The 27,090-nt window shown below is 41.8% G+C and overlaps 2 protein-coding genes across 4 annotated transcripts; both read right to left on the bottom strand.

The window, feature by feature from the left end:
* Positions 1-8,958: 8,958 nt before the first annotated feature.
* Positions 8,959-14,473, bottom strand: LOC131233751 (derlin-1.2-like). Of its 2 annotated transcripts, XM_058230533.1 has the most exons (7): positions 14,315-14,473; positions 13,019-13,154; positions 11,809-11,882; positions 10,820-10,913; positions 10,540-10,668; positions 10,052-10,212; positions 8,959-9,279 (listed from the first exon to the last, which is right to left on the bottom strand). In XM_058230533.1, the coding sequence occupies exons 1-7, from the start codon at positions 14,329-14,331 to the stop codon at positions 9,168-9,170; spliced, it is 723 nt and encodes a 240-aa protein (XP_058086516.1). In that variant the 5' UTR covers positions 14,332-14,473; the 3' UTR covers positions 8,959-9,167. The 2 variants fall into 2 exon arrangements, with proteins under 2 accessions (XP_058086516.1, XP_058086517.1); XM_058230534.1 differs by lacking the exon at positions 10,540-10,668.
* Positions 14,474-18,894: 4,421 nt separating this feature from the next.
* On the bottom strand, positions 18,895-26,855 carry LOC131232778 (uncharacterized). 2 transcript variants are annotated; one of them, XM_058229254.1, is made up of 8 exons: positions 26,442-26,855; positions 24,616-24,717; positions 22,380-22,601; positions 22,021-22,079; positions 21,819-21,910; positions 21,584-21,696; positions 19,251-19,313; positions 18,895-19,150 (listed from the first exon to the last, which is right to left on the bottom strand). In XM_058229254.1, the coding sequence occupies exons 1-8, from the start codon at positions 26,838-26,840 to the stop codon at positions 19,082-19,084; spliced, it is 1,119 nt and encodes a 372-aa protein (XP_058085237.1). In that variant the 5' UTR covers positions 26,841-26,855; the 3' UTR covers positions 18,895-19,081. The 2 variants fall into 2 exon arrangements, with proteins under 2 accessions (XP_058085237.1, XP_058085236.1); XM_058229253.1 differs by having other exon boundaries at positions 18,895-19,153.
* Between the last annotated feature and the right edge of the window lie 235 nt (positions 26,856-27,090).

Genomic DNA, 27,090 nt, shown 5'->3' on the forward strand with positions numbered 1-27,090 from the left:
GGACCAAGTAGAAATATAGAGGAATCAAGATAAAGACTAAGATAAGTTTTCTTTGAAACGTACTTCGAATCTGAAGGTGTAGAAACATTTGGTCCTGAATTCATGCCACCCTGAAATCTTGAAGACTCTGCTCTTATTTTCCAGAGATTCCCTCAAGATGCAGGCAAGCAATTCCCACATATTCCTATTCAAGGAGTCACCCATGAAGACGAGCCTCTTTCCTTGAAGCATCTCCAACATTTCTTTCCCATCCAATCTGCCTAAAAGAGTGAAAATCAAACACCCATTTGAAAATTTCATTAAGAAATCGAAAAAGGGAAAAAGAAAAACAGAACCCAAAACAGAGAATTCCCCAACCTTGGAATCTCACAACCTTTGGGCTTCCACCACAGTCTCTGGAAATCAAAATCCGACCGCCCATTCGCGATGCAATTGAGAGCCTGTTTTTTTTTTAACTCGTGGTGAATTCACAGCGAAATGGGTCATTATGACCCATTCTCGCGTTTGACAACAGGAATAAATGTCAGTCGGTTTGTACATTTGAAAATCCCTCTCTTAGAGGAGATTTCCCTGAGAAATCTACAATCGCAGAGGATTTTCAAGGGAAATCTTCAGAGATCTCTCGGAAGTTCTAGACAAGACTGATTGAGATCTTGGTAGTCTGCGAGAGTATTTGAAGGACGCCTCCACCTTCTATATATGACCACCGTTGAAAACTTCCTAAGGCGCGGCATGCATGTTTTTTTGAAATCCAACCTGTTCAAAAGTTAAAAAAGACATTGAAGAAGGGAAAACACAAATATCACCTTGATCGAAAACTTTTTGGGCCTTCAAAAGTTTTTAACGGTGGTGTCACTCTCCCCACTGTTTTCTGTGGTGGGGTCCACTAGAGCTTTGGGTGTGATTCATTCTTTAGGTATGACCCTAAAATGATCTCTCCTGATGGATGAACGACGTGGATACAAAACATACATCATGGTGGGGCCCACAGATGTTGGTTGGTTGTAACTTTGATCTCCTTTGAACCGTTCGTACAACTCGGAGCTCGAGAAGCGTCAGTGCTCGTCTTTGCACGACGCGTACCTACAGTAGCTATATAGTTGGTGTGAGGTACACCAGCCAATCCGCTTCCCCTCTCCCTAGCCAATCCGCTTCCCCTCTCCCTACCTACTTCTTCTTCTTCACCTCCGGCGTTTCTGTCCATTTCCCTACCTACTTCTTCACCTCCGGCGTTTATGTCCTTACCTTCTTCCTCCATTTGCCCACCGTTCACCACCTCACCTCTGCCAGCTTCAAAGACCTTAAAGACACCCCTGTACATTTTTCGAGCCTTCCTCCCATACCCTCTTCCGAGATGCCCCTACCCATGCTCAACCGAAGTGACGAGGCATATGATGGATTTCTCTATATAGCCCAGCTCCAGATTGGGTCGAGTCGGATTGGTCCGGATCCTTTCGGATCGAGTTTTCGGATCGGATCGGTCCGGATAGACCACTGTCCAAACCCGACCCAAAAAACAATCAGATACGGATGGACACACTCGAACCGCACCAATCCATGACGTCGGTTCGATTCGGAATGGGTCGGATCGGGCCTGATCTGGTCGGATCCACCGGATCGGGTCAGACATGCCCACCTCTAGGGGTGTACATCGGGCCGAACCGAGTCAAACTGGGCTCAACCCGGCCACCAGTCAAACCCAGCCCGAACTCGACTCGGCTCGGTCACCGGGCCAACATGTCTAGCCCGAACTCGACCGGTCAGCAATCGGGTGAGTTCGGGCCAGTTTCGGACCTGCTCCATCTACAAAGGGACCCATGATTTGAATGGCCTATTACTTCAAAGATGAGCGGTGAAGTCAAGAGAGAGAGAGAGTTTTAGGGTTTAGGGTCGGGCGGCATTCTCACTTCTCTGTCTCAAATGGTTAGGGTAAGGATTTATAAATATATATATATATAAACGGCCGAGTCGGGCCGAACTGGGACCTGTTTAAACTCAGCCCGAACTCAGTTTTGAACTAAAGAAAATGACCCGTCCCGGACCGAACTCAGTTCCGGGTCGGGCCGAGTCTTTAGTCGTGGAGAAAGAGAGAGAGAGAGAGAGAGAGAGAGAGAGAGTTATTTTGGAAGTAGATTAAGTGTTACCCTTACCGTGTGGGTCCCACCTTCATGAATCGGTTATATATCCACACCGTCCATCTATTTTATAAAGTTGTTTTAATATTTTACACCAAAGTTTAAGAAGATTCGAAACTTTGATGGACCACACCACTGAAAAAAGTGATGAATGAATTTAAAAGCTTTTTTAGGATAAAGAAGTTTTGGATCAAGCTGATCTTTGTATTTTAACTTTATCCATCTCTTTTTGACCTTATCAAGGGGTTAGATGGCAAATAAACATTACGGACCTGCTTGTGGTGGGCCTTTTGAAAGTTTTAATTGTGGGCGTTCAATCACTACAGTTTCATGGGGTATGGCCCGCCGAAGATTTGAATCTAATTGATGTCCTTAAATGGCATGGAAAAACGGATGGATAGCGTGGATATACAACATATCATCAATAAAGGCCCTACAAAAAGGCTAATCTGTTACCGTTATTTTCATGATACGTGTGCAGGACGCTTATCCAACATTTTTTATTTTTTTTTTGAGAAATCATCTTCCAACGCGGTACTCATTTTCATGACTCGTTGTCCTAGTACCTACACATGCAACATGTGTGTAATTATCCAAGTATGCATCCTGCGAGCTTCGCTATTGATGGGTCATGTTTGAAAGTTGTTCAATATTCAACTGTGGGCCCATCTTTAGCAACGACAACTTGTCAAATAACTTGCGAGGTACTCGCACCAACTTCCTTAGTGTTGAGGAATGTTTTTCGGAGAACTATGTCTCCGACTCAAAATCGCCTGACCTTAACTTGGACATTATAAAACCGAGCTACTTGTTGCTGTCGAGCCATAGTTCATAACCGAGCTTTTTTTCTTTGTTCATCCACAAGGTCAAGTCCGAGGGCCAAAAGTTCTTCATTATCCTTTTTGTTAAACGAACTGATCCTGGCCGGGTTTGACCTGGTCAAAAGTATTGAGTTGGATCGAGCTAGCACCAAATCGAATTGAGAGATGAGTGTGTGTGTGTGTGTGTGTGTGTGTGTGTGTGTGAGAGAGAGAGAGAGAGAGAGAGAGAGAGAGAGAGAGAGAGAGAGAGTGTGTGTGTGTGAGGGAGGAGCTCCGCCACTATGAGCTTGAAAGAGGGAGGGAGGGACTGGAGAGGAGAGAGAGGAGGAGGAGGAGGAGGAAGAGGCTGGTGATGGTGGTGGATGACTGACGGGTTTGGAAGAGGAGGACGATGAGGGAGGGAGAAAGAGAGAGACTTTGAGATCAAGTCAAAGTTGGGGTCGAGTGCTGATAGGATTAGAGATACTTAGAAATTATTATTTTTTATTATATATATAATCAAATCCGAGTCGAGTCGGGTTTCGGATCGAGTCGAGTATGACCGGATCAAGTTTCGGGTCGAGTCGGGTCAAGTTAATAGGTAACTATGACTCATCCGTGCCCAACTCGGTTTGGAGTTCGAATTAGGCGAAGCATTCTCAGTTTGGACTAACTCACCCATTCAATTTGAACCGAGTTGAGTTTGAACAAGCCGGACAAGTCAAGCAAGTGACACATCCGTGCCCGACTCTACCCAAGACAATGCCTCCCTTACAGTGGGGCCTACCTTGATATATGCATTATGTATCCACGTCGACCATCCGTTTTTCCATATCATCATCATCCCAAAAATGAGGCGGATACAATTGGACCATGCCATAGGAGAGTGACCATTAATAAGCCACAAAAGTTTTGGATAAGCTGATATTTGTTTTTTTCTCTACATCCATGCTTTGGATGGCAAATGAACACTACCAAAACATTAAGGTGCGCCCTCAGAAGTTTTTAACCGTAAGGCTTTCATTCACCGTTTCCTAGTGGTGTGGTCCACCTAATGAGTGGACCTGCTTCATTTTTAGGATGATACACTAAAATGATATGAAAAAACAGATGGACGGCGTGGATACAGAATACATATATCAATGCGCCCCACGGTAAGGGCCCAACCGTCTTGAGTGAGTGCGGGGTCACACCTAATCAGATTCCTATTGCTTGTATCCACGCGGCATTATTTTATGAGTCAAACGGCTCTTTTACGTTGGCAATGATTTTGCGTGGGACCCACCAAGATTCGTTTGTTGGAAAATAGCATTGACTTTAGGTTTCTTGAGGATAGGTCTCCCATCCCAACACAAACTTCTCCACAAGCAGCTACGCTTGCCAACGTGGCACGTGTAGGGAATCCGAACCGGGTATCAGGTGGGACCCGCCGCGAACTTCCCTTAGCCGAAAACTGGGGTTGTTAATCCATCGAGAAGGCCACATACTTACTAAAGCAATGGACGGCTGATGTAAACCCTCAAAGTTTAGCCTGCCAGGCATTGGCGTTCCTCACGTGTGAACTTTCCCAGTAATTGGATGATCCAGATCATCCTAAGGTCGGTCCCACCTGATACACGGCGCGGATATCCGATACCAGCAACCAGTTTTACTTGTCGCAGCGTGTAGGGGTACGTGTGGGTCCTACGATGTGGTGATCCAAACCGTTAATATGATGGATACATTCTGGGTTGAGGAATCGGAACGGTTGATTAGATCCTAGGCCCAGTGATACGTATCCTACCCTCTGACCTTGAATTCATACGAGTAGGGACCATAATACAGTACTGGAATCCGAATGGTCGATCTAATAAGCCTCGCCGTGGATGAGGATGCCCAAAAAATTATTTTAAAAAATTGGTAAGATCCTTGCCATCCGATCCAGTCATTGACCTTTCGTTTGGACCAGACCATGATTGCCACTCTTCTCCTGAACCATCTATTTTTCTGGCCACCAATCAAGGTGTTAGCGTTGTCCCCACCAGTAAGTCTTTGTTGAGTGGGGCCTCCAATTATTAGGTGGACCATAATATAGGAGACAATGGTGATTGATCATTAATGGGCCATAAAAGTTCTAGATCAAGAAAATATTTGTTTTTTCCCTTCACCCAGGCTCACGTGACGTTATCCATAGTTTGGATGGTTAATAAATACCATGGAAACATTAAGATAAGCCATAAGCAGTTTTTCTAGTAGGGCATTCAATCACCACTGTTTTCTATAGTGTGGTCCAGTTGATATTGAATCCTTGTTTTTGGGATCATAACCTAAAACGATTAGGAAAAACAAAGGGTAGGCATGGATGCATAATAGATATATCAAGGTGGGGCATGTTAAGGACCGCAATGTCTTGGGTGAGGTCATGGTCTCACCTAATCTACTCCTGTGCCAACTTCTCAAGACGTTGTCAGGCACTAGTTGTGCAGGCCCCACTTTGACAAGCATATAACTGTCCAATGAAACCACACCAAGTTACATTCTAATTAGAATTGGTGTTACTACAACTTGACTTAATTTGCACCACATTGCATGAACTCATCTCTAGTAATGGCCTACCATCCAATCAAATTCTATTACGTCATGGCGGTATTGACACAAATTGATATGTCAATTGGATATTGTTTAATACTGTAATCTGAATATATGAATTATCTATGCATCAATAATGAAGATTCTATATATACTTTAATTTTAAAGGCATACTGAATTTGAAAGATATTCCTGTTATCACAATTTCACTGAAAAGAGATCTTGATTTTCTGTACCTTACACCTTATTAAAAAACATTTCAATGAAACTAGAGTATTTTGCCTGAGTGTGGTGATTAAGAAATATATCTATAAAGAATTGGATTGGAGAAGCTAATCCATCATGCTTTTCCCCTTTAAGATTCTACATCATAGGTTTTTATATTTGGTTTAATAACCGTATATAAATACCATGGTTCAAGCATCCCACCCCAAACTTATATGTATCGATCATAACTGTGGTAGAGCCCACCAAATCAATCTAAATAATCGAACAATCAAATCAAATCGATCATCACATGTGGCCCGCCTAACAGGAGTCTTACACCCTTGTGTTGAGTTTAGCATAGGTTGAGCTCTAAGGGGTCCACCATGATGTGTGGGTTTATACACACTGTCTATCTAATTTGCCATATCATTTTAAGATATAAGTCCAAAAATTAGGAAGATCCAAGGCTCAAGTGGACCACATGGTGGGGATTGATTGTCCAACATTAAAAATTTCTTGGAAACAGCAAAAGTTTTGGATCAAGCTTATTATTTTTGTTTTCCCTTAATCGGGGTCTATGTGGCCTTGTGAACAAGTTAGATTGCAAATGAACATCATGGTGGACCATAAGAAGGTTTCAACAATGTGCATCATTATTTTCCATGCTTCCTGTGGTGTAGTTCACTTGAGCGTTGGATTTACTTAGTTATTTAGCTTAATAATATGATATGGAAAATAGGTAGATTGGGGTGGCTAAATTGATAAGTCACGGTGGGCTCCTCAAAGCCTCAACCTATGCCGATCATTTAATTGACTCATCTTTTTTAAAGTATTCTTTTAGCCATTAAACACTACAAGTGGACTGCGTGAGTGCCAGTTATGTATGTCTCATCCATGGTATCTATTTATTTTGCGAACTCATTTAAGGCATGAACACAAAATTGAGTGTATGTTTAAAAATATATATAGAATCTACAATTGAAGCATATCCAAAGCTCAAGTGGTCTACACAATTAGAAACAATGGGGATAATAACATCACCCGTTGAAACCTTTGTAGGGCCTAGTTCGATGCTTATTTGTCCTCCAATCTGTTTGTAAGGACACGTGACATGGATGAAGGGAAAACACAAACATTAGCTTGGATTCAAAACTTATATGGCCATCGAGAAGTTTTCAATACTGTACAATTCAATTCACACTTTTGGGGCGGCTATGTCCAAAACCGAGATGGTAAAATGGGTGAATATGTGGCGTGTATAAGATATGCAACATGTGGCGTGTATAAGATATGCATGCGTGATGTGACTCGTGCTCAGCTGCATACTAGTTTGGACAGGAAATCGTGTGAACTTTTTTGAGAATTCATCATACATGATGTGACTCTAAAATCTGAACGGTCCACGTAAAGCAGCACCTCATGAAATCCCCAAAGCTCAATTTTTACTTTAATCCAAAACTTTGGTGGGCCATGAAAAGTGAAAACAGTTTCTTCCCTTGATTTGCGTTTCTCTTTGCTATGGCCCACCAGAATTATAGATCAGGGTGAAAAGTTATGCCTTAGGGTTTCATAGGATTCCGCATCACATAGACCATTCGGATTAGAAGCCCATGACACGTGTGCAAAGGTGCGCAGGTGAGCATGACTCTCTCTCTATCTCTCTCTCTCTCTCTCTCTCTCTCTCTCTATATATATATAGCCTGTGATGGTTTAGATTTATTGATTGAAGTGTCAAGTAAACCCATGCGTCTCTCTTTAATAAAAGACGCCTATACAATCCCTCCTCAAACCTCACCCTTTACATGAAGCTTGTCATCTTTAATCAAAAGTGAAAAGAAATTCATCCGGGCTTAAGTGAAGGAATGGTAGCTAAGGCGAATATTTTTAGTAAAAATTAAATTAAGCCCTTAATACGTTAGATAACCCTTATAAGAGGTGCATTGATACACATATGAAAGATGTGAACCATTCATAGAGTGGGCCAACGATTAAAAGACGTGTCCCACCTAATGAATTGGCTGATCTATTCATGTTTCCCCCAACGATCAACCGATTTAATGGGGTTGCCATGTATCGATAATTTCATCTCCTACACGTGGCCTACTAGATTGGCCCCACATCTTCCCCGTAATGGTTTACATATGGATGTAGGGATCACTTTTGTGAGAATCTAGAAAGTGAAAGCGGGCCCCACTTCAGTCACCTTCTAGATTGTCACTCAAGTGGGCCACTTTAAACGATGTAACGGTCGTTTCTGTGCATAAAATAAATAAGGAGATCAAGGATCGCCCTGACGCAGTCCAAACCGTTGATCTAGTGGGCCCCACTGTGGTGGACTATGTTCTGATCTGCTATGCATCCAGGCACATGGTTAAGGAAAGAAGTAAGGATGGCGAACTTAAGATGATAAAATTAAAAAAAAAAAGAAAGAGAGAAAAAGGCAGAGAGGTTTTTGATGTGTGGTCCAGCCATAGTCAGACTCAGACAGATCAGATACAAGGTATAGAACACTAAACCATGGGCCCCACTCATTCGAACTAGTGGGGCAGCGACCATACATGCTTGGGTGAATATGGCATAATTCCCCTGACGAACCGAGGGAGGAGGAAATATATGAGCCTTGCAACCTGAGTCTGTTCAAGTGGAGTCATGGCTCAGTGATCATCCAGACCAATGGTATGTTGTATCCATCTTGGATGGGATGAAAATATGGTAGACATTTTCATTTTTGCCAGACCATTCTAGATGGGTGATTTCATTGCGTTGAACCACAATCAGGACCGTTCTTCTGCTGGTCCTCTAATGTATTGGCCATAGCTCAAAAATTGCAACATTTCTCTTTCTAACAGCTCACATGTGTGCATGATGCCCAGTGCCCTTGACTGGCCGCAGACTGGTTGGTTGTAGTATGTGCCGGACTGACCTAGACCCCGAGTGATCATGGTCCCCCAGTAAAGACTGTTCGCTTGGTGATGTGATCATGGATCTATATGCTCAAGTACTAATATATAACTTCAAAAATCTTCCTTATGGTACACCAAACTCGGAACTCGGTGCATAGGAGTTGGGTGCTGGATTTGGGGTGTGACAGGGGTGTGACAGGCCGTGTCCATGCACATGTAGCCATACATACAATGTTAATATGCCCAAGTATCAACCTTGACACTCCAATTAAGTAATCCACTGAGCTTCAGCCTTATGTAGCATCAATACTTTTCTCTTTAAAAAAAATAAAATAAAATAAAATATTGTCATTCCTCTTAATAAAAATCTTTGCTAATTGGATAATTGCTTTTAAAGACACTGATTCTTCGTAATATGACCGATAATGGGTTCCGTCTCAAAAAAGAAAAAAAAACAAGAGAAAATCACAGTCGAAACAGAAACAACGGAGATGATTAAAGAGAGGTTATTACAGAGATGTGTTTTTCCTGTGATGAACCAGCTGCTAATGTAGCTATTGGTTGAGCCTGTAGCTTCTCCCTCGGAATGCAACGCCGGCTGATGGATTAACTGGCACCGGACTGTTTACTTGGACTCCCTCACCCCAAAACATGACCACTTTGTGACTGCATTCACACGTTAAGGATCATAACATCTCTACAAAAAACAGGAAAGGATGTTAAAATGGGCCCATAGCAGGCCACTTAAGCATGAATTTCCAGCCTGATTAGTAAATGGGCCAGGCATGGGACGGGTTTAGCTACCTTGATGTAGGACAATTTACCACTTGTTCTAAAAGTTCGAACTGGTAGATCATGGCGAATAAATCCCTTTATCTCATAGCCCAGGCCCCACATCGCATGGGTTAGAACCTCGGCCGAACCCCCCTCGTGGGCCCCACTTCACATAGATTCCGCTTCCCACGAGCTACCTGTCTCACACGGGTGGAACCCGCCTCACACGGGCTGCCCACTATGAGTGTGCCCTCGCATCCCACAGCCCACCCTACTCGAACCCGGTTTGAAAATATCCCTACATTACACCTACTCTATCGAGCACCATTCCAAACTACCCTACTCATGTGCTTGCAAAAATGTTAAATGTCCAATACCAGTGATGTAAATGCTACATGTTGTCTTGTTTAGGCAGTGTTTGGATGCGCAAGTGAACCAAATTGCAAAAAGTTTCAGCTTAAAACAAGAAATGACCAGATTGTATCGACCTTTCCAAGTATTCGTATTAAGGGAGAAGAGACCAAGGTAATTACAATTTGGTCATTTCATTTTAATGGACCAGTAATCGCAATTTGATTGGATAGCACATCCAAATGGACCCTCAAATAATAGTAGCATGACACAGTTAAATAAAAAGAAAAATGCATCCAGCTGAAAAGGATACACCCACACAGGAGTCTTGAGTATGTTCCTTCTTCCAGAGAGAGGATAGAGCACTGACAGGAAGTAGTACAGATGCCCGGCGACAATTCCTAAAATGTCAGGTTTTAGAGGGGCTCCGAAGATCAAATCCAGTGCGAGGAATGCCCAAGGAAGATAGAATCCCTATACAAGTACAATTCATAAGCTAGTAATGGTGAAAACCTCTAAGAAATCCTTGGAAAATAGAGAACTGCAAAATCTAGTAAGTCTGTTGTTTGATACATGCAGTTTTTATAGAAATATTTAAAGGTCAATAGTCAGAATGAGAGAACTATCTCTACTAACAATAGAAATTAACCAATATCCATGTTCTTTAGTAAAGACTTGGAAAATGGAAATTGATTTCCATTTTTTTTTTTCGTTCACTACATGGAACAGTTGGATTCCATGGAAATAGATTCATTTCTAGGCATTCGACATATCCAAACACACCGCTGGTTAATAGCATACCTTTATCGTCACAATGCCATATATTTTGATTTGGGCGTTCGGATTCTCCCTACTCCAGACATAGACAAGCATGAAAACCAAAGAAACTCCCATGAAGGGAGACCATAATGGCGGAATCGCAGCGATTACCTAGGACATGCATGGGCTAGTGTCAATGTACTCAACGACTGTGAGAATATAAGATGGAGAGAACAAAAGAAAAAACAAAAAACAAAAGCTAATGCCTACAATCAATAGTAAAAGGAAGCTCTGGTAAGAAAAATGGTGGGCTGTGATTTACCAGGAGAGACAATGCACCAAAGATCGTCATCCACAGAAAGTCTGCAGTTCTCTTGTCGAATGCTCCCCTCTCCAACAGAACCCAGTATCTTGCTCTATGTAGTTCAAGCCTCAAAAGCATCAGATGCATGTCAAAAGAAAAAAAAAAAAGTGCATTGTCTGCAATTCTAAATATAGAGAGGGGTCAGACTTCCAGTCGATTTCAAATTCAAATCAGTGCCAAATTAGAAAGAGCAAACATATAAACGACACAAAAAAAAAAAAAAAAAAAAGGGGCCTCACATAACCAAAGAAGAAATCAGAATTGATTATGAAACACATGAAGCGTTACAGTGATCAGAACCATGTTGGTGGGACTTGGACTACATTAATTAAGGCGGTGTTTAGATGCACAGGAGAATTGAATTACAAACATTCAGTTTAATCAAGAAATACCAAGAACTGATTATCTTTCCTAGCATTCATAACAAGGAAATGCCCCCCAAAACTCTTATTGGGTTTCTTCCCATTCCTACTTGAAACGAATGCCAATTGCAATTTCTGGCACATGATATGAATGCTAAAGAAGAAATTCAGAATTTGGTCATTCCCGCTTTATTAATGTAAGAATAGGTTAGGGTATTCTTATTAAATTAGGATATTTCTTTTTTTGTTAAGATTTCTCGTCTCCTTTGTACATATTCCTGTTGTTTTTTGTGAAATAAACTAGTTATAATTTTCACAATGTAGCTTATTATGGTTTAATAATCACTTATAATTGCAATTCAACTGAATAGTGCATCCAAATAGACCCTAACTGATACGGACGCAAAACGAATAAATGAAACATTAGTGATTGACGTGTGAGGGCGACATCAGATACATTATGTTATCGTAACCTTCTTCAGGACATTAATATACTTTTTTCAACAAGATGAATGATGCATGAATGGCGAATGCATTGAAAAGAAAGATGGTGTTGTAATCCAGACCAGTCCAATCGTTTCTTACATCATTAGGAAGTGCATTCCAAACCTCGGAGAAAATGGACCAAGGAAGAAAAAGTTTGTTATAAGCCTCCATATCTGCATAATGTGAATAAAATTTCTAGCTTCAGAGAAGATTGCTCGAGAGATCTTGAAATGAAATGTCTAAAATTCCAAACAACTATCATACATGTGCAATAAAAGCATGGTGTGCATGTGAAAAGAAAAAGAATAAAAAAAAAAAACCATGGGGCACCCCACACATGAGCAATTGAGCATACACGCATTCTTGAGATTTTGAGGCACTTAAAAAGGCGTTTGTACATATATGTGTGTGTGGGAAATGATTCCATGGTAACATTTTCAATTGATGAAACATTTTTGTGTGGGGCCTACTGCATTGCATTTTTGGCATCACTGGTCCTCAAGAGCACCTCCCTCGTTTATCCATTTGTACAAAAAAAAAAAAAAAAGCCCATTCATGGCTGGGTTCCAAGCCATGGCTTAGTGCTCATGTGGGAGTGTGTGTAAAAAGAAAAAGGCCCATCCATGACTTTGGTGGACCGCATGATGGGAAACAACTGAGGTGGAACGTCCACCCTTGGTTGCATACAAGGACTTATCCCTGTAAGCAACCGAGGGTGGCTGGCTCCAACTATTTCATGTTGTGTGGCACATTTGAGTTAGAAGGGGTGCCGCATCGCATCACGTGTACCATTTAGATTTTGTGCCCATGACATGTGTACAAAGGTGCACACAGGTGCATACGTAATGCTCACCTGTGCATCTTCTTACCTGTGCAAAGGTCAAGGGCATAGAATCTCAAATGTCGATGTGATGTAGAACCCCTTGAAACCTCATAAGCCCAACTTTCAGCTCTATACATAATTTTGGTGGGCCATGATAAAAGGAAATTGTTTTCTCATTTGATTTGCATTTCTCTTTGTTATGGCCCAACTAGAGTTTGAAAATGAGCTCGTGAGGTTTCAAGGGGTGCCGCATCACGTGGACCATTAATCAGATTATGTGCCCATGACATGTGTACAAAGGTGCGCACGGGTGCTCATGTAAGAAGGTATGCATGTGAGCATTCCTCTATATATGTATTTATGTATATGTATGTATGTATGTGCACATGTGTATGTACATGAACACTAGAGGATGAAATAAATCCTAGTACCTGACTATTATTTGATTATTTGATTAAGAAAATGAAATTTAAGACCTATAAGTACCTGCAGATGTTTGATCACACGTGTATAGGATAAATAAATGACGTGGGCATCATAGAGTTGGAGATAATAAGCTGATGTAGTCAAGAGGCAGATCACGCCGTACGCCTTGCTCACCGGCGGTAGAGATCTGTAGTATCTGAAATGGAATCCGAGTAAATAATCAGTTCCTGAAAATGGGCACCTACGATGCCTCCACGTCATTTTATGGTCCCTGTAGCGCACGTGGCTGAGATCTGGATCATTCATTTTATGCATCCAATAAGGAATGGACCATTGATCCGAAACCAATTGATCAGATAATCCTAACTGTTTGATTTGATAGGTGGGACACAAAAGTCACAATCATCAGTAAAATGTTCGCTGATTGGATGGTTAGGATTGTCTAGTGATGGAAAATTTTGATTGATGGCTAGTTTATGGTGGAGCCCATGGGATGAACAGTCTGGATGTCAGGCACGTGTGCCAAATCGACCATCAAAGCTACGGAGATAATATATGCATACATACATAGTTATAGATAGATAATGGGGAGGAGATCCAATCCAGTCATACAGGACACGTGTATGATTATCCAAACCGTTCATTCATCAGCGATGGCTAGGAGTGGGTGATAAACCCAAAAAAAAAAAAAAAAACAATGACATGGTAATCCTAATTCCGAACCATTTACCAAACGGTCCACAAAAATCATGTATATCAATAATTCTCAAGATTATTTCGTGAGAATCTATTATGTACTTGCTAGAAGAAACACCCCTAAAATCTGGTTAGTGATTTTTGTAATACAATCTTTAACATTGAGAGACATGGTACGGTTCATTCTGACATTTGATCTACGGTCCATTAATGGAACATTAGGATGAATGAACGGTTTAGATCATCATATACATGTATAATCCCATTCCAATCTATCTATATGCACACATAGGACTGACACTCGAGATTCAAGGCCCGGATCTTGTATGGGCATAGCACAGCAGGCCCAACCCTGGGCCCGAAAAGAAATGGTTGGGCCCATGCCTGATCGGATGGCCCGATAACTGACAAATCCCTATTTACCGTTGAATGTTCTTAATCTATCCGTCTCTGAAGTGCGCCACACATGCATAAAGAAACTGACATCATGATCAGAACATATATATATATATATATATATAAAGTCAGGCCAGGCCCAACCTGAAAAGTAATCGGACCAAGTTAATAGGTCCAAACCCGGCCCAAAGCTTGTCGGGCAGGCTTCCTGGCCCCTGCCACTCTTACAAATTTTCAAGAGAGGGAGAGAGAGAGAGAGCTTACTCTCCTGGAGTAGACATCGAAGAATGTAGCAGAAAGAAGGTAGCGGAAAGAAGGAGAGAAATGGGATGAGATTGTTTCTTTCTTTCTTGATGATGTTGATGATATTGGAGATAGCAAAGAAGTCTTTGGTAGTGGTGGAAGCTCCTCGTTTCAAAGTCTTATCTCTCATTCCTTTTGAAAGAAAAAATACCATATTAAAAAATAATAGTTCTCTGAGCTCACACGCATGACTTGTACACGCTACTAACACGTATGCCAGCATGGATGACAGGTGAATAATCCAACACGTCCATCAGTGGGCCTTGACTGCATAAGCGTTCCCTCCCTAAAAATAAGGCTGGTAAACTCATTAGGTGGGCCACTGTGATAGAAATAGGTGGATGGCGCAGAAGCAGTAGCCCAGCCGTTAATCTGTTCAATAAATTGTGGTCCTCCTAGTGTAGAGAAGGACCTGAGTATTGAGCCAGGACACCAACGGGAACCCTTATGATGGATAGATTAGATATCGTAACTACGGGTCATGCTGGCACGTGTACCTGCGACGAGTTTATGGTACGCGTGTGAGCTTAGCGAATAGTTAATATACGTTGTCGTTTTCCTACTTAGCCGTACCGACGACGAGAAGAACAATAAGACGTAGGAATAATGAGGGCTGTCAATGGGCCGGGCCTGGGTAAGTCTCGTCCCGGATTATGAACTGTTTCGGGCCGGGCTTATTCAAAAATTTTATTTTCCAGGCCCGAGGATGGTCCATTAACACCCGTCCGTAGGATAGTGAAACGAGGACGCGGATTAGCTACTGATGGCTTCAGTAGCTATCTGGCTACTGACGTGACGTCACCAAGTTCTGTGGGCTCACAATGATTTATGTGTTGTATCACACCGACCATCCATTTGGAGAGCTCATTTTAGGGCATGAACAAAAGAATGAGGTAGATCCAAAGCTCAAGTGGACCACACCACAGAAAACAGTGGAAACAATGACACCCACCGTTGAAACCTTCCTAGAGCACACCATGATGTTTATTTGAGATCCAACCTGTTCATAAGTTCACACAGAGATGGACAAAGCAAAATAAAAAATATCAGCTTTATCGAAAACTTTTGTGTCCCCCAAGAAGTTTTATCGGTAGGCGTTCAACCCCCACTGTTTTTCTGTGGTGGGGTCCACTTGAGCTTTCGATCTGTGTCATTCTTTGGATCATCCTCTAAAATGATCTCTCCAAATGGATGGACGGTGTGGGTACAACACATACGTCATGGTGGGGGCACATAAATTGGTGAGGTCATTTCAGTAGAGAGATAGCTGCTGAAGCTACCAGTAGATAATCCGCGTCAAGTGATCTCGTATATTTTTAGTTCTGACAAGTGGGACCCAGAAGTGGAGGTGAAGAAGAGAAACACAGGGATCGGTCCACATTCAACTGAAAAGGCCCCAAGATCACTGGGTAGAATCTTTCAATCTTAGAGATTTTGAGGATATGGTTCATTCACTATGAAAGGCAACTGACGAACGGTCTGGATTACCAGTAGTGGGGCCCAGTTGTGAGAACTTAAAACACGTCTATACTTGCCAGAGCCTTGGGTCGAGGATCCTATCGTGCTTTCTACGTTACGTTTTAAACAATTTTCTCCCCTTGGCTTCACGACGACTTTGACATTTCTACCTTTGAACATTCTATGATATGAATGGGCCACTACGAAATGAGTAAATTTTTTTAAACTCATGTTAAGTTAATAAGTTATTTTTTTACTTAAGTTGGTTTGGCAAGTACCATTTACTTATTTACTTATGTGATGGAAGTCACTTATCTCCATAAGTTCATTCTTTTGCTTTCCAACTTCTCTATCTATGTGGTGGATGCTCAATATCAAAGGTAGTACCATATGATGGGTCGTCCACATCAAAAGTGGGGCTCACACGGTGGACGGTTCACATCATAGGTGGGGTCCACACGATGGACGGTTCACATCAAAGGTGGGCCCACAACCACATCAAGGTGAGTCCACGTAATGCATGTCCACATTAAAGGTAAAGGCACCTAATAATAAATGGTCCATATCTAAAGTGGGCTCTGCGCGATGGATGACCCACATTGAAGGTGGGGCCCATAAGATGGACAGTCCATATCAAAGGTGGTCTCCACATGAGGGGCAGTTGATTTTGAAGATGGCCCCACATGATAGACAAAACATTAAAGGTGGGCTCCACATGATGTATGACCCGCATCAAGGTGGGCCCCACATCATGGGCTGTCCACATCAAAGGTGCAAATGATGAATGGCCCACATTCAAGGTGAGTCCTGCAAGATGGATGGCTCACATCGAAGGTGGGGCCACATGATGGACGCTCCACATCAAAGGTGAGCTCTATATGATGGGCGGCATATATTAAAGGTGGGCACATTGATGGTGGGACCCATATGATGGATGACCCATATCAAAGAGAGTGTCACATGAGGACATTCACATCAAAGGTCAACCCCTAATGATGAATGACCCACATCCAAGGCGGACACTGCTTGATGGATGGCCCACCTTGAAGTTGGGCACCGCATGATGGACAGTCCTCGTTAAAGGTGGGCCTGCACAATGGACTGCCAACATCTAAGGTGGGCCCCACATTATGGATAGCCCACATCAAAGGTGGGCCTTGCAAGGTGGATGGCTCACGTTGAAGGCAGGCCCCACACGATGGATGGTTCACATTGAAGACATAGTCAAGGTAGGCCCATTCACATTGAAGGTAAGCCCTAAATGATGGACAGTTCACATTGAGCACATGGCCAAGGTGGGCGCAAGATAATGAACGGTCTACACCAAAGGTTAGGCCACGTGATGGATGGTGGATATTAAGGGTGGACCAAATAAACTCGAGGGATATGTATTATATGATGTTGCAAAGCAAACATACTTTTCTACTTTTTGGCTGATTAATATGTTGTTTACCAAACATATATAATGGGCCACACTGGAAAAGAAATGGATGGTGAAATGAATTGCTGAATGGTCTGCATTCAATGTACGCATGTGGATCAACCTGATGCAGCGCTTTGATTCATCACACCTGTGCAGTGTTGGCATGCGTGAGTGCAAGAAAATAAGGGCACTTTGGTGTTCCTTAGTGAGCTTATTGTGGAACGAGTTACTACTTCGTTTGAGGCTAGATTAGCCCAAATGAGTTGAGTTCCATCACCCCTAATTGTAGTATTGGGAAATGGCACATCACATTCACTGAAGAGGGATTTGTTTTAATCTCCAAATTAGGAAATGTTATAAAAGGTAGTGAGAATACTCTCCTTGGAGCTTAAAAGATTTCTCTTATATTAGTGAAATGAAGAGTAGTAAGGAGAAGGCTTTGATGCTTTATTACTGTGCATTAGCAAAAATGGAGAAGGTGAGATTGTTTTCTCATAGGTTCTCTCTCATGCTGATGAAAAGAATTGATAGTTGTTTACTACGTGTGCACAATACTTTTATTTTATTTTATATTCTCCTTATTTTGCTGGCAAAATTATTTAGCTAAGCTTCCCCATTGATGTAACAATACTTTTATTTTATCTTATATTCTCTTTATTTTGCTGATGGAATTATTTAACTAAGCTTCCCCATTGATGTAGCCATGTTGTGATGACCCAAGGATCACTTGTTTCATTCCCTACTCATTTTCATGCATATCTTGTCCATGGCGATGTTTGCTTCACATTGTTTTCACTCAATCAACTACACGTGATGGGAGCACTTTATGCAATTAGGAGCTCGAACTGTTTCTCAATTTGTTGATAGGATTTTGGTTTTGCTGCCAGAACATTGGGCCCTGTTTGATTGCCACTTAAGAAGGATTCCAACTTGCTTTAGATAACAATAAACTCCAAGGCTAGTTGGTTTGGTTTGCTAAGACCACACCTCTGTTGAGCCATGAATCTACAATCTACATGCAAGCACACACACCAATATGGAACACGTCTGTCATATCTGCACCGTACCTTCAGATGGGCCAGCTCGTTTGAATCCTCTAGTCTCCCAGTGTAACAAAAACACAGTGATGACTAAAACGATTTTTTGTAGTCTTTCATTTGTTTTGTATGGCTGGACCACCAGAGGAATTGAAGAGTCAAGGTTTTTTTTTTTTTTTTGCCAGAAGATCTAAACAGTGTGGCCCACACGATGCAAAACTTGGATCCCATACATGTTTGTCCCTGGATGTCCGCTTGATGATAGGATGCATATCTTCAGGCAATGAAGGGTTATATACTTCCCCAAAATGGAACAAGTAATAATGAGGTTGCTGAAATTACTCATCCTTCCAAGCAAACAGCAGAACCTAAAACAAGCAGGTTCCATTGAAAAATAACCCTGTTTGTGATTTGATGTGCATCCAAATGTACCCTGGCAGAAATACAAAACCTGCCGCAGGTAAACAATTTTACTTGTTAACTTCCTTTAACTAGTGAAGAATTTTGGAACTATTCATGTGCTATATGCCAGTCACGGATAGGTCACAGATTATTCAGGAAAAATAGATGAATGGACCACAGCCGGGTGCAAAATGCATTTGAATGGAGTATTTACACTGTGGTTGCAATGTAATGGATGAGATTTCATTTTATCTTTTCCTAGATCGTACAAGTGAACATCAAGGTACCTACATGTACGTAGTTTAGCAGCATGCCTGTTTCACGCATATTTTTTTAGTGACCAAGAGGCAGATATAAGTTAATAACAACAGTGGGAATAGTCATTGAGATTTCGAATAAGAAAGAATGTCAAGAAGAACCCTGTTGTATTATCTGAGAATATATGTATCTCTCAACCAAAGTTTTCGCCAATGCTACCTGCTTTTAGAACCACCACCAGAATTTCACTTAGAAACCTCAAATCAATAGCAAAAACTAAGAGCATATCCTAACAAAATCAACTGGATATGCAGCTTACCTGTTGAGAACTCCCACCGAAATGGATTTGCCTTTGTTCTTGTTCGCCCTTCCCACCAGTAACCTTCACAAATGTGGCGGTAAAAATCAGAAATGCGACGAAGAAATATCTCAATACTACAATGCAAGCTAAAACACCAGAGTTTTGAATGGTTACAATTTGTAATGGAAAGTGAGGAAGAAAGTGAAATAGATGTGTGTGTGTGTGTGCGTGGGGGCGTGTGTCTGTGGAAGCTTCACACAGAAGAATTAGTGTTCTGCTTCACCTTCACACAGAAGAATCGAGCATATGGTTGGACACCAAATATAGAAAAGCAACCAAGTGCTTTTGAGATGGCAAATACAAAAGGCAACGACAAACTCGATGAAACGACAAGCATCTGGTGCTAAAATAGCATGGTTTTGAGGTCCACGCTCTTTTCATGATTTTAGATTGTTAGAGCTTGCAATATGGGCCAGTTTGCATGCAGGGCAGCACCAACCAAACTGGACAGGACAGTGGTATCCATTCCATTTCGGGCAGGAGAGGAAACTGGTTGGAATGGTAGCCTGATTAACATGCTACCACTTTAGTCCAGGACATGTTGGAGAAGACAAATGTCCTGGCTTATTCAGATTTTAGTGCTTTCCAGTGGAAAAAGTAGGAAAGCATGGATTCTCCCCTATTACACACGGGCCTAAATCACCATCCCTAGGGAGTGGATTTTCCCACATTAAACACAGACCTGAATCCTCTATGACACCCAAGCTTGTTGGGCCCAACATGTATATGTAATCCATTTTGTCCATCAGGTTCTATCCTCGATTCTAGGCCCTGGGGCAATAAATCAGCAAAATCCACAACTCAGATGGGCCACACCACAGGGTACAACGAGGATGGGATGCCAACCATAGGTTTGTATGTGGAGCCACTATCAGGTGTAACTCACCAGGATGAAGTGAAGTATAAACCCAGCCTGATCCAAATATCAGGCAGGCCACACTGCGTGAACTTAAAGAGGTTTTGGGAGCAATTTCACATTGTTCCCATTGTTTTTTTTTTTTTTTTTGAAGACACAGGGTGTCCCCACCTCTTTTTGAAGTGAGACTAATCCATGCGGATACACGCAATCACCCACAACCACGTGTATTGGGTAAAGCCGAGGGGAATTGAACCCTCACCTGTAGGGAGCAAACCTACGGTGAAGACCATTCCCCCAAACCTCGTTGGGTTTTGTTCCCATTGGTATTAGCCGGTAGAGTTTTTCCTTCTTCCTTTTTTTTAATGGCGCCCATCAGAGTTTTGGGAAGCGACAAAGCATCAGGCCCGGATGGCTTTCCAATGGCTTTTTTTCAAGCCTTTTGTGAGACTATCAAAGAGGATATTATGAATTTTATATCGGAATTATATCATCAAGGTCAGCCCTTGTCGGAATTGGGGGCTTCTTTTATTGCTATTATTCCTAAGACATCGGGGGTGAATTCTCTAAAGGATTTCCAATGAGGACACTGTGTATAACCTCTTCACTCATTACTCCATTCTTTGGCCGGTTTGGACTGATATGATGGCCTGCTTTCAAGTGATGTGGGTTGCTCCAGACTCCATGGATCACATTTTATCATCTTGGGGCAGGGTGGGTTTGGGGAAACCTAATAGCAAGCTTTAGAGAATGGCTTTATTAGCTATTTGGTGGGTAATTTGGGAAGAAAGCAATGCGAGGTCTTTCAACAATCTGAGCAAGCCGATGGTAAGCGTATCTTATGGAGTCAGAAATTTGCTTATACAATGGGCTTCTTCTTCCCCTGCTTTTAAGGATTGTAATTTAAATTTTCTTGGGTAGAGTAGGGTCGCCCCCTCAGCGCCTGTCTTTGATTTCTTTCTTTTACCTTTTGTGCTCTAATAAATTTTCGTCATCTTTCAAAAAAAAGAGTTTTTTATCTGGCTATCTTTTGTATGTACAGTTCAAATAAGGGTTGACACCTGATGCACACAATGGATTTAGATATAAGACATGGGGAGCCCCACAAAGCTGGATGTTTTATGTAGCTGCATAAAACAGGTGTGGTAGATTATTCTGGTCCATTCCACACCCTAAATCACCATCCCTGGAGAAGACAGGTGTGGTAGATTATTCTGGTCCATTCCACACCCTAAATCACCATCCCTGGAGAAGACGGGTAAACTTTCCAAAGAAAGTCTCCTAAGTTTTTTAACTCCAGACACTGAAAATTCAGCATTGTAGCCTCTTTTTACATCCAGACTTCAGAGGGTTTTGTTCTGAAATATTTCAGTAACCAACAATTTCCAAGCTCTGGAATTGAACAGATAAGATGTAGCTGCGGAGAACCGCATACCTTGATTGTTGCCCCAGACTCACTTCTGATCTTTGAGATGTTGGAGCCATGTTTGCCGATCAAGCCACCAACCAACGACTCCGAAATCATCATTTCCGAGGTCACAAGTTCAGCTGCAAGAGTGGGGGTCCTAAATTTGATGTTGTTATAAGACAAAATAGGATAATCTGGTGTGATGCTTGCAAAACACTGTGGATCATTAGTAGAGTGATTTTGCCGAATGGCATTGAATAACCTGAAGACAGTGCCGGATATGATGGATTTGGATTAGCAGAGCTAATATTGTATGTTGGTCTGATTGCAATTACTTTTTTGGGTGGATTTTCTCTGCAAAAATTAAGAAATAATTTTTTTAAAAAATAATAAATAAAAGGACTAGGAATGAGCTGAAAACAAGAGAAACATAAACCAAAGGAATGGAGGATGAAACATCGAACCTTAGTGTATAGCCAATATTCTCCAAGGCTTTTAATACTTCTGGGACATTACCCGATACCTGAATTTTTAAAAAAAGATGGGACAAGATGATAACTGAAGCAGCCATGATAACGAAAAATAAGAGAGGTACAATTGCAATAGGTCCAACCCATTTATAAGGATGAAGGAAGAACTTGAGGAAAAAAGGAGAAACTTTTGGGGATACCAAGAACTTGAAGTCATAGAAATTTTAAGTAGCAAGAGTAGCCCAAAAGGATGAATTGATAAACTAGGGGGTGAATGGGAAGCAAAAATGAAGCTAAATAAGTACAAAGTATATCCATGTACGGTTGGTTACTAATTGCACAGACAGGCTTACCTGCACCAAGCGATCTGATTCATGAGCCGATGCACAAGAAGGCAACTGATTTTGAGCCAGAATCATAATTGCTGCACCAGACGAATTCCTTATCTTTTCAATGTTCTGCCCGGAAACCCCAATCAGACAACCTGCTTGGGACCCTGCAATTAAAAGCCGGATCATGTTGGCAGCCACGTGTCCAGCACCGACCTTTGATGACTCAGCACCATCATCATTCTCCTGCCCAATAAGAAAAGAAGGGAAATGAAAGGTCCATCCATGAAATACTTTAAACAAAAAACTTAACCTCAAATTTGAGGCTACTTCCAAGCACGATTTTAAGTCGACTCGGATCAACTCGTTCAGTCTGGAGTCGAGTAATACAGGCCGAGTTGGGGTTGACTTGGCCAAGTTGGGGGCAACTCGACTGAGTCACCCCTTTTCTCGAACTCAGTGGAAAAGGGTAATGTGAGTGTCTTTTTAGGCCACTAATCGGATGCATACTCTAATGGAATCGCTTTCATCTTTAGGGGTATGCCTCATCATGTGGTGTACAACAACGCTATAGATCACTGTGCATTGATGGCACGTGTACTGTACAATGGAAATGTTTTGTCAAGTGCAACATGGAATAACCTGCACTGTATCATTCCTCTGAGTGGTAATGGAAGTAAACTCAACCCAAGCTGTTCATAAAGTGGGCCCCCATGTAGATTCTTTGGGCCAAAAATCATGCCAATTTGCCACATAAGCATGGAATTGAACATTTCTTTTATACATGCCTGGCCTATAAGATGACTGGAACAGCCAATTCATTTAGCAAGGAATCTCTGCTGTGGGCCCAACTGATGAACCGATTTGGTCACAACTGTTAGCAAATGTCGAGGCAAGTGCACTAGCAAGTTACAGCCACCCACATTTGAGATAATTTAAACATGGATGGGTTTGAAAAACAAAATAAGAGGTCTGGATTGGTTTCATTGAAGACTCTCAAATTGCCACTTTTCCTGGATTAGTATCATCTAAGAATAGGTATGAAAGGGGGCAACAATAGACTTTAAATCAGAAAAAAAGGGGGTAAGTAACGGACCTCCTTTCTTTTATATACAGCCGAGTCAATCAGATCTACTCAGCCTGACTTGGCTGTATCACCCGAGTCTGTAGCAACTCATCCAAGTCAGCCTGAGCCTACCCTGCCCTCCAAGACTGGCAAAGTCGACTAGACTGGGTCCAACTGTGTCCAAGTCAATTTGTACAAGTCGCCTCGGACTCAGTTGAGCCTTCAGACCATGCTTCCTAGTAAAGTTAGTCAAAGCTTGAAATGTATAGGCTAAAGATGATGTGCAATCCTAGGCTGCAATGTAAACTCCAAAGCCTTTGCAAGCAAGCACAACTTGCCTAATCAAACATAATAACTCATGCTTTCTTTCAAAATTTTCAGAAATAAATCTACTTCCAACAAGATCTGCATCTGTAGCTATTATGGTAAAAGCAGGGTAAGTTCACAGACTAGGTTGTGGGAAATTTTCGACCAGGCAAAAACAACATTTGAAGTAGATGAACTCCAGAAGGTGAAAGGCAACAAGCATGGGAAAAGGCTCCATGGTGTGCAAAGTAACAAAATGCATCTTGGAATTCGTTACCTGAAAATTCGATTGAGACACAGATTCAAGTCTTTGTGATGTATATGAGGCTTGGAGGAAGAAACAGTATGGACTTAAATGCACACACTACATGCACGCATGCATGCACACAAGTGGTTAGATGGATGTGCAAAAATAAGATGTGGTCAACTATAGTCTCACTAGTTCATTGTGGGAAGGATCTTGTTGAAGTGCAAGCAAAGTAAAATTTCTAAGAAAATTCATCTAATTCTATATTGTAACATTTTTATAAGATTCGTTAAAAACTAAACTAGTATAACAACATGCAAAAAAATGGAAGGATGATAAGATACCAATGCGCAGCATTTCCAATGGGTGCATGAGACTTGGTTCCAGATTCTACATTTCTTAAGAAAAATGTTATTCTGGTACATGATAGAATGCAATGTTCAGTGCCCACCATTGCAAGTGGACTTCTTCTTTTTCCATATTCTCTTTTTTCCAATGAATAGTAAATTTGAATAACTTCTAATGGGCACCAAAAAAAAAAAAGAACTGAAACTTCCACGCAAATCCATGCACAAGCCCAACAAACTTGTTATAGTGATGATGAATTATATGTGGCCTACTGTTATACTGAAGCATATTACCTTGAGAATAACTCTTGCAATATTATACAATGCATACTCCGCATCAGAAATTGTGCTATCATCATCTCTAGAACTTATAATAATCACGCGCTCTTCATGTCGCTGCGAAATAATTAAGAATGTCATTCATGCTGCTAATGCAACCTCTGTAGAATTTTTTGACACCAATTACATCCATTAAGAACTAACAGTATGGGAAACAATAATATTGGGTAACTTGGAAGATCCAAACAATAACTAATAAATATGAATGGAAATGTTGAGTCCGCCTTGGTGATCATTTAAAACCATGTGGAAATATGAGTACTATCCACTATACAACTGCAGATCAGTTGTATCATACGTGGGATTAGTCGTTACGCGAGGATAGATTGAAAGGTGATTTGCATCACACATGCCAAAGTGACATGCATGTGAATGATCTGGGTCACTCATCAGGCAGCTCCCACAGTGAATATGCCAGCCAAAAAATCAAGCTGAGGCACTCATTAGGTTGGTGACATGCATAGATCACTGGTAATATATGTTTTTCATAAAGATGTGAAACACCCAATGAGTGAGCTGGAGGATTTTGAGCCAGAGAATCTTATAATAGGAGTGATGAGTGACCACACAGGCATGCGTGCAGCGTGCTTGTGAATCACCTCTTCCATGTCTCCTTGCATGAATTCAAAAGATTGATAGCTTTCATGTCGTCATCCTAGATTTGTCCCTGCTATTTGGGGCAACAAAAGATTGATGGATTATATTTATGCACAAACTAGAAAAGAAACAAGAAAAAAAAAATCATTCAATGAGTTTAACCCGAATGACAATAAAAGCAACCAATGGTATCTAAATCCAAAATCATTGTAGCTAGCGCTATGCTCTAACATGAATTGTCTGCTTCAATTGAAATATTAATTTTTACATCCACCTGAGAGGCATTTCCATTAAGGCTATTCTACAGTGATAGTTCACCGCTGAATTTTAAACTGTCGTGTTTCATCCTCTCCATAAACGTGGAAGGCATGCATGCCAATCTCAAGAGTCCAAATCATGGGCCCCATTGTGGATGGAGCATAGCCACAAATTCACACCGAACAAACAACCATCTGACTTCCCTTGGGTTCGGGCCATTGACCACTTCCTTTTTGTCCATCCATTTGTTAGCCACCAATTGGCCAGCAAGATTATTCAATTAGTTCGAAACCCAATCTAAGCTCTAGCCACAGCAGGGCCCACCATTTGGATGTTCCAGATTGCCATATATGTAGGCCATGTAACATGTAAAAGATGCCACAACTCAAAAAAATGGCCGCGAACTGTCACCCATAGTCTTTCCCTTCCCACTAACTCCTAATAATTTCACATAATTTAGGCCCAATTTGGAAAGGCCCACGTAACAATATTTGTCGCAATTTGAATGATAATGCCGTTGCCATTTTGGTGCTGTTGGGGAAAGGCTCAGACGCGCTCTCGCTTGAATTTTCCCCTCAATGCTGCCCGAAAGGGCAAGTGAGCTCAGTTCAAAATTGAGAACATCAGCCATTTCAGTGCCATTAGCTGAATGCCGATAACATACTAACATCCAAATGCAAACTTACTGTCTAAGCTTCTCTAATTTCATGAATTATCAAACTAAATTCAAACATTTAATTTAACAAAGTTACGAAATGATCTCTCTCTCCTTCGTTCAAAGCATAACAATGAGAATTCCAGAATATATCAGGAGAAACAGAAACCGAATTAAAACACAAAGAAATGCAAGTACAGCTTACAAAATCCAGAAATTTCATGGGAACACAGAAATTGAGTCGATTAAAGTGGTCAGCCAGTCGACTTACCGAGACGGCATCAGCGATCTTGATCGTGGCCCGCGTTTCTTCTCTGATCCGTCGGATCTGACTCCCTTCCTTTCCAATCACTCTCCCAATCTGCCGTGACGGCACGACGATCCTGAACAGGACGTCGTGCGGCTTCGCACTCCGCTTCAACAGCAGCGACTGCCGGAGATCGAAGGTGTCCCGGCGGAGATCCTCGTCGGAATCACGATCGCGGCGGCGCTTCCGGGACCTCTCTGGCTTCTCTTCTCCTTCTTCGGAGACGGAAGAAGAAGGGGAGAAGCTTCTCTCAGACATTGCAGAGAAGAAGATGGGATGAGAGTTGGAGGAGAAGCTGGGGTTTTTATCGACGAATGATGTTCGCCAACTGCTAAGTTCACACGCCTGTCGAGCCCCGTACATCCACACGTGCCAATGTCGCAAAAGTGTGTGAGATCGAAGCTTTCCGTGAGGTGGACCCCACTATTTAGATATTTTCCATAAAAATGGGGCAGTTGAACTCTTCGGATGGCTCACATTATACAAGACGAATGGATGGCTAGAAGGAGACTTTGTCAGCCGTCCGTTTGTTTTGTACACTGTGGCCTACCTGAGGAGTTAAACGACTTTGTTCCTAGCCCAAGAGATCTTAACAGAATGGTCCACCTTATGG

Source organism: Magnolia sinica, chromosome 18, assembly GCF_029962835.1.
Source record: "Magnolia sinica isolate HGM2019 chromosome 18, MsV1, whole genome shotgun sequence".
NCBI classification, from domain to species: Eukaryota; Viridiplantae; Streptophyta; class Magnoliopsida; order Magnoliales; family Magnoliaceae; genus Magnolia; species Magnolia sinica.